The following is a 7,941-nucleotide window of genomic DNA, read 5'->3' as shown; positions in this document are numbered from 1 at the left end:
GGTTTTTCTCATTGTAGTTTATTTTTTAGTCTTTGCTTTTAGATCACTGAGAACATATATATATATATATATATATATATATAATTTTATATAGAAATAATTTTAATCATTAATAAGTGAAACTAGCCAAAAGATGGCAGACTCCGGTAGTGCTAACATCACATTGTCTACAATAATACTAACATAATTGTAATAACACTAAAATAATTGTAGAGGATGTAAATCCCGTAAATGCCCTAAGGGGATTTTCGATCTGGCAAAATTTGGCCAAAGAAGGCAGGCCAGAACTGACCTAGAACAAAGCGAGCAGCAAAAATCTGAACAAAGGGAACGACTAAGATGCCAATACTATTGCAGTAAACAATCTTTTACATACAAAATATAGAGAGAAACTAATTTTAAAAGATAGAAAGTACTCAGGAGAAAAGGAAGAGGAAAAAAATTTGGAGCCCATGAGAACAATTCAGTTCAGTCCATGCCTCCATGGATCCTCGCGGGTAGGAGGGGACTAGTTTACCCTGCCAGCTCCCTTCCCACCTTCCCGCCAATTTCATAGTTTGAATCTCTGCAAGCTGAACCTGCCATTCCAACCACCTGACCACTTGGAACTTCGTCGACCTTCCGGGGCTCTCACTCTCACTGCCGCGCCGCCATCGCGGTGATGGCGGCCGTGCCGTGCCCTACTCGTGGCTGTCGAGGCCGTCGCTTCCGCCTTCATTAGTCAAGTCACTCGGAGCCGCCTCCTCCTCCTCGCTGTCGCCACCGTCGTCGTCATCGTCGCCGGTGCTGGCGCAGAGGTTCAGGTCGAGGCTGATATTGCCTCTCCGACGCTTGGGTCCGCCCGGGAGCTGGATGATGTTCTCCTCCTCTGCCTTCCTCTGGAGATCGCCGGACAGCAGCAGGTCATCCAGCCACAGCCGCCGCCCGGTGCTCACCGCGTCGTCGGCGGCAGCATGAGCATCCGATCCTTGCACCGCCCGCTCGCCGTCCACTCCTCCGTCGCTCCAGCGAGCACAAGTGTCGTGGCACGTCGTCGCCGCCGCCGTCGCAGCAGAGTCCGGAAGCAGGAGGCTCAGTGCAGTACCAGCACTCTGACCCTGTTCGTCGGCGCTCTCGCTGCGGCCATGACCGGCCGGCGTGCCAAAGCTTAAGCGTAGCCCGGGAGAGGTCGGATTCCACTCAGCACGCTCCTCGACGTCGCGGCGACCCACCGAGGTGCACCACCATGGCAATGGCGACGCAATGGAGGCCTGATGTTTGAGCCTGTGGCAGTGAACCCTCTGGCACAGGCTGCCCCATTTCCTCCTCAGCTCCATCAGCTCAGCCTGCAACGACAACAAAAAAATCGCCTCAATTATGACCTTGATTTAATCAACGGAGTTGGAAATCTCCAATTTCAGAAGCTCGATTTCTTGATTGGATTACCTTGTGTGATGTCAGGGGCTCGTTTGCCTGTGGCCATCCGGGGAAATAGGTCAGGGCGAGGGTGGTGCCCTCTGCCTTCGCCTTCACCAGCGATGCTTCCTTCTCATAGCCGTCGGCGCAGTCCGCGCAAAAGGCCGGCACGCCACCGTCTTCTCCAGATGCAACATCCACCATGGAGATCTCACCAAGCTTGGTGGTCTTGCCATCTTCTCCCTCGCGGCTACAAATGAAACAGGAAGATAACATTAAGTATTTTGAGATTCTTAATGTGACGAAATTAACGTGAACATAGAACATATCCAAGTCTCTTTTGATGAAGGACAACGCAAGAAAAAGGAACCAGAAAACGACCCAGTTCACCTACTACAAATGGTGTACCAAAAAGAACCATGAACCAATGCTGTTGTTTTTTTCTCCATCAGGGTTTCAGCTTTCCAGCCTTTTTGTACAAGCAGAAACGGCCTGGCTCAGAAAGAAAGAATCTCCAAGAACAAATCAGAACATTGACAGTTTAACACAAAGCTATCCTGCTCCTATTTCCAAATTTTACTAACAGCAATTAGAAAGGCCATTAATTTCAGGGAGTAGTATTAGTGCACTAGTATTAGCACATCATGAAATGCAAGCATCAGACAGTGCCTGTCTAAAACAGAGCACACAAAACCAAAGAAGAGCAGCGTATGACAGGTGAGACAGCAACACATCGGTCAGTCATGGCAGCCACAGCGGAAGGAAACAAAGCATACGAACGAACAGAGCGATCTGTCGAGCACCTTGGAGCTGGAGCCAGAGGGGCGCGGCGGCCGAGGGCCAGGCTGGTGCCGGCGTCGGCGGGGACGACCACGGGCTGCAGTGACCACGCCGCCTCCAGGGACGGCGCCGCGCGCCGCCGCCGCCGCTGCTGGCACCGCATGTACGTCTGGTAGCTCGCGGCCGCCACGAGCCAGGCGCGCCCGCGCGACGCGGCGCGGAGCTCGGCGAGCAGGCGTGCCAGCTCGGTGACCATGTGGTCCTCGGAGGTGGAGTGGTCTGCCAGGGCTTGGTCGCCGTCGTCGTCGATGGCCCAGCGCAGGTCGCCGACGTAGATGACCAGGCCGGCCGCTTTGTCATCGGCGATGGAGTTCGCGGTCCGGCGTAGCTCGGCCACCTGAGCGTCCACGTCGGCGCGGGTCATGAGACGGAGATGGACGCAGGAGAGGTGGAGGCTCAGGACGTGCACGCCCCGCAGCTCGTCCGGGACGTCGCCCGTATTCAGCCGCCTCATGAGCTCGGCGACCAACGCGTCGGCGACGGACACCGAGTCACCGACGACTACAGGGTTGGTTCTTGCCCCCTGCTTCCGCATCATCACCTCCAAGATAGCGCTCACGTCCTCCTCGCACGACGAGCCGGTGCCAGGATGGTGCAAGAACTGCGCCGGCCACGACGAGCCGGCGCCGCTGGCGTTGAAGTCAATGTGCGGATCGTGGGAGAAGACAGGCGAGACGCAGGAGGCAGGGGAGGAGGACGAGTAACAGATGTGGTGGCCGATGCTCGGGAGCATGGCGCCCTCCTCCTCGAGGCTGGTCTTCACGGCGGCGCTAGAGAAGCCGGCCTCCCGCATGACCCGGCTCACACTGGGGTCGTCGAGGATGGAGATGACGAGCTGGTCAAGCTCCACCTTGATCGCGAGAAGAGGCTGCTGCGAGCTCTGCTGCTGCGCCTGCAGGCTCTGGAGCTCGATGCAGCCGCGCCGCTGGTTCGCCTGAGCGCGCTTGAGCGCGGCGACGAGCGCGTTGGACAGCGTCGGGTCGGGCGGCTGGGCGAGCGACGCCGAGAGGGTGGACGTCGACGACGCCGGCGAGCACAGCCGCCCGCCTTCGGGCATCGCATTGGCGGTGGGGAGCCGGTTGAGCGCGACGTTGAAGCAGAGCTCGAGCGCCCTGCACTGGAGCGGGTGCGAGTGCGACGCCATCGCCGCCGCCGCGCACGCCGCCACGGCCGGGTGCGCCCTGACGCAGGCGCGCCTGAGGAGGCCGTACGCGCAGCACGACGACGACGACGACGACGCGTCCCCGGAGCAAGCGAACGGAGCCGGGTCCGACGACGAGGAGGAGCTCCTCAGCAGCGTGAACGCGACGTGCAGCGGCGTGAGCTGCGCGTGTCCACGGCAGCGCGCCAGCGCCAGGGCCAGCTTGAGCACCGCGGCCGCGTCGGCGGACAGCGCCTGGTGCACCGTGTAGACCCCCGCGCGCATCGCCTCCCTCACCCAGCCACAGCAACGGCAATGTCGTCTTTGCACTCACACTCGCACGCTCACAGTGACAGTGGTGTGTGAAACTGTGAAGGGGTGGAGACTGGAGAGCTAGCTGGCTGCTGCTTCACCAGCTCACCTGTGAATTTGGTAGCTTAGCTTTGTGTGTGCATGTTAGAGTAGTACAAATTTTAGGGCTTCTATAGAATGAGTACACTAGACTGGTTTTCACGGGTCAGGCTTTATCCCTCTCATGTTCTTTTCACCCTGCTCCTCCCAGCTTTATGTTGAGCAGTGGCTTGTTGCTTTTTTTCTTGCAGTAGTATAGGCTTTATCCCACTTAATTCGTTTGATGGCCCTGTTTTTGAAGCACTTTTTGGTAAAATGGATCTTAAACACTAGGGTAGGAGAATAATATTTTGTATTTGACATTTGGCAATCTAAACTAAGGCCCTATTTAGATCCTTCAAAATGGCAAAAGTTTTGCTATTTTGAAATACTTTTTGGCAAAATGGATCTAAACACTAGGGTAATATAATGACAACTTTGCATTTGATATTTGGCATTCTAGAGTAGTAAATTTCACCAAAAAATACATAGGGACACGGACCACCTCTCACTTTTGTCAAAAAATGGCAACTTTTACATACCTCTAAACACCAACTTGCAAAAATGCAATGCTAAAACTTTTGCCACCAAAACTTTTATCATTTGTCATTTGCCATTTCAAATGCCTCAACAGGGTCTAACAAATTTCACCTAAATATGCATAGGGACGCGGACTTGTAAAAAAGGCAACTTTTGCATGTCTCTAAACACCAACTTGCAAAAATGCAAGGCCAAAATTTTTGTCATTTGCCATTGTCATTCCAAATGCCTCTAAACAGGGCTAATATTTGTTCTTCATTGTATATCATCTAAATAGTTCTTTTAAATTTTTAATAAGATAGATTAATTTGAGAAATATCACTCTATAAAACATACAAGTTCAAATTTCAACTTCTATAAATTATAACAAAAATAACAACTTTAACTATAAATGGGCACATGATAATTTCAGTTCAGTTTGTCTTCTTACAACTCATAAAAGTATAATTTGAACGTGTATGTTTGCTGAGTGATATATCTTAAATTAATATATCTTATTAAATTTTAGAGATGACATTTTTAAGGTGCACCAAGTTAACATGAGCCATCCATTGTGTACGTATCCAAGGACTAATAATACTCTTACATCATATGTGGTAATCGTCATTTACTGTCATTCAAATTTAAATATGACCATAAATTTCGTTGTAATAAGGAAAAGAGACAATATTTCCTTACTTACATACTACCAATCACAAATTATAGAATAGTTAACTATTAAAATTACAAAAATGCAATACTCTTAATATTTTTATACTTTGAATTTATAAACTAAGTTCAAGATAATTAGTATACATATATGAACAAATAGTTTTCACATTGCTTATTTTATTTTATTTTTATTTCAGCAGAATCTAGTCTCCAAATTCAATCATATGTATTTGGCTTCAAATAAGAAACATATTTGTAATAAATTTTATTTTTAAGTTTTGAATCCTTTGGAGAGTTGGAGCTTCCACTATTTCTAGTGATATGTATAAATGAAAATTTCAGTTTGACTGGCATGTTGGTCCATCAAATTTTTGCCTAATATTGTTTTATATAATTAGAGCAATTTTACAAGAAGGTATCAGGAGGTACTATTTTTTCTATGTAAATTTTGATATCTCTTGGTACCTTAGATACTAAATTTTACACTAAAATTTTGGTACCTCTCGGCATCTACTGAAAAACTGTAAAATTGCTCATACAATTAATGTGCTTGACATTAATTATTGTTTTTACAGTCCGCAAGCATTCATGTTTAGCAAGGAATGTGATTACTATAATAGTGCTTTACTTATTTGGCTATGATAACTTAATGGTGTGCTAGATTTTTTGTGTTGATTAAACTAAAGGGCTAAAATTGATCGGTTAAGACTAACCAAGAGATCTTACCTTTCAAGTGGGTAAGATGGAGCATAGTAAAACTGCTCAATTTTAATAGCTATTTAGGTAGAGGTTACAGAAGAGTGATAAAAGTCGGTGCTACCAGCGTCCTTTCCGCAGCAGAGAGTTTTGTCTCTTTTCTACTGCCAGTGCTGCTGTTTGCACCTCTTTTCTTTCTGCTGCCCCGGTGCCATGCCAATCTGAATGCCTTTCTTTCTCATTCTTTTCCGTCCACTTTGCCTTTGGTTTTTCGTCAGGATCAGGGATCTTTCCCTTTCCACTCTGCAGATGGCCCAGAACTTCAGGTAGTAGCTAGCTAGCTAGCTGCCCACACAAACTGTGACAGTGTGCCGCCAAAGATCCATTTTCGCTTGTGGGCATCACCGTCGAGCAAATCGCACGCTAATCAAGGCATCATCAAGCAATGCAAGCATAGGGATTACTCCCCGATCGTACTGTAAACACTAGTATCAGCGGGAGATAATATCCTCTGCATTAAGATATATACGGTAGGTATAACTCATGTATGAGTCGCAAATGCCCATATGTGAGTGACACTGTGATATACTAGTCATCGTAAACGTGCAAGGCACGATGAGATCATTACAAATTAAATTGAAAACACACACTTTAATTTGCAACGTTACAAGAGGACATAATTTTTTATATTTTATATACCATATTAATAATGGTAGTAGAAAAATATAATCCTAAGCTCTAGGATATTTCTAGAAAAAAATTAACTTCATGAGTAAAACAAACTGTAACGGAAGTTAGAGTGTTAGACTAACGATTGAGCATTCACTTAAACACCTTCTTATAAAAAAATAAAGAGAATCCATAGCCAAATAAGAACTTGTTGCTAATTGTTTAAGACGAAATCAAATAGTAAAGTGGAAGGGGAAGAGATCCAACCAAAAGAAAGAAATTTTTGGTGCCGGCAGCGGTCGGGAGAGCGGGTGCGGTGGCGATAGCCTGCGCTGGGGCGCCGAAGGTGGGCGCCGGTCGGTTGGAGTGGGGCGGGCGACGGCGGGAAGCGCTGGCGGCGGCCTGCGTTGGGGCGCCAGCCGGTCGGAGGTTGGGGCAATCGCCGACCGGTGGGGGGCAGACGCCAACCGGGGCCGGCTAGGGGAGCGGGCGTGGTGGCAGCTTGTGCCGGGCTACGCTGGGCGGCTTGCTGGCATCCGGGAGAGCGTCACGATTTTGGTGGAGGAGTCAGGAGCAATTTTGGTGGAGGAGTCATGGGAGGAGTCAGAGGCGATTTTGGTGGAGCAGTCAGACGGTGTGTCCTATGTAGGATTGCAAGAGAGAGTTGTTTCAGATCGTCCTGGGCCATTGAATACGTACATCTAACGGTGGAACACGAATTGAGTAAATCATGTGTACATTTGTTGGTGTGACCATAAAAAATTACAACTTCTCCTTTTTATATTAGTATAGATAGACTTACGTGCTAGGCCATTCAAAGTGCAGGGCACACCCCAGATGCCACGCGTAGAAGAAACCACTCCAGAGACCACTAGTATCGCAATGTACGCTAATTAAAATGAGACCCACAACAGCTTTAGTGGGACCCACGACATTTACTCCTTTAACTTTCCTCGTCCCTCTCCACTCCTCTCCCTCTTCTCTCCCTCTCACCGCCGATCCATCCTCCCTCTCCCGCCCCTCCACGCCTCTCCCTCCTCTCTCTCTGCCTCTCACCGTTGATCCATCCTCCATCTCCCCCTTAGCTAGGGGTGGCGCCGCTCCCTCCCTCGCCGCTTACTTTCGGCGGCGGCGTCAGCCACGGGCGGAGCACGCCGTAGCACGAGGTGGCAGTGGCGGATGCGTTGGCCGCAGGCGTTGGCGGCGGTGCCGTCTACCACGGGCGGATCATGTGGTGGCGAAGGTGGCGTCGGCCCTGGGCGGAGCGAGGGGCGTCGACGGCGGCGGGCGGATGCTTCTGAGACGGTGTTCGCGGCGGCGGTGTTGGCAGCAAGTAGGCGGCGATGCGAAGCTTCTCTCTCCCTAGGGACCACACCGAGACACGGGCCGTCATAGTGCATGTCTTGGGCGTGCCTCGCTGCGCCTGAGGCGGAGACGTGTGCACCCTCGCGAGGAGGCGCGGGGCTTGGCATGTCAAGCAAAAAGCGAATTTTCTCTCCCTCTCTCTGCCGTGGCATGCCTAGGCTGAACGCCACATCAGTGCACTGTGACTGCCCTTAGTGATACTTGCTACACATACGGAAATGTACAGAATATTAATCCCTAGCAGCTGTAAAACC

The 7,941-nt window shown here is 49.9% G+C and overlaps 1 protein-coding gene across 1 annotated transcript; it reads right to left on the bottom strand.

Moving 5' to 3' along the window:
• Positions 1 to 268: 268 nt before the first annotated feature.
• On the bottom strand, positions 269 to 3,661 carry LOC102704869 (protein SMAX1-LIKE 4-like). Its single transcript, XM_040521329.1, has 3 exons — positions 2,199 to 3,661; positions 1,426 to 1,645; positions 269 to 1,325 (listed from the first exon to the last, which is right to left on the bottom strand). Exons 1-3 carry the CDS (start codon positions 3,659 to 3,661, stop codon positions 681 to 683), a joined length of 2,328 nt encoding a protein of 775 aa, XP_040377263.1. The 3' UTR covers positions 269 to 680.
• Positions 3,662 to 7,941: the final 4,280 nt, after the last annotated feature.

The sequence above is a fragment of the Oryza brachyantha genome, chromosome 2 (genome assembly GCF_000231095.2).
Source record: "Oryza brachyantha chromosome 2, ObraRS2, whole genome shotgun sequence".
Taxonomy (NCBI): Eukaryota; Viridiplantae; Streptophyta; class Magnoliopsida; order Poales; family Poaceae; genus Oryza; species Oryza brachyantha.
The sequence above is the reverse complement of the archived record's forward strand: the minus strand, read 5'-3'. Positions and strand labels throughout refer to the sequence as shown.

Bases quoted from the DNA above. Each gene is read 5' to 3' on its own strand.
- LOC102704869 (XM_040521329.1), bottom strand. From the start codon at position 3,661: ATGCGCGCGGGGGTCTACACGGTGCACCAGGCGCTGTCCGCCGACGCG. The intron at 1,646-2,198 runs GTGCTCGACAGA...TTTCATTTGTAG, and splicing joins CCTCTGGCTCCAGCTCCAAG to CCGCGAGGGAGAAGATGGCA. The intron at 1,326-1,425 runs GTAATCCAATCA...TTGTCGTTGCAG, and splicing joins AGCCCCTGACATCACACAAG to GCTGAGCTGATGGAGCTGAG.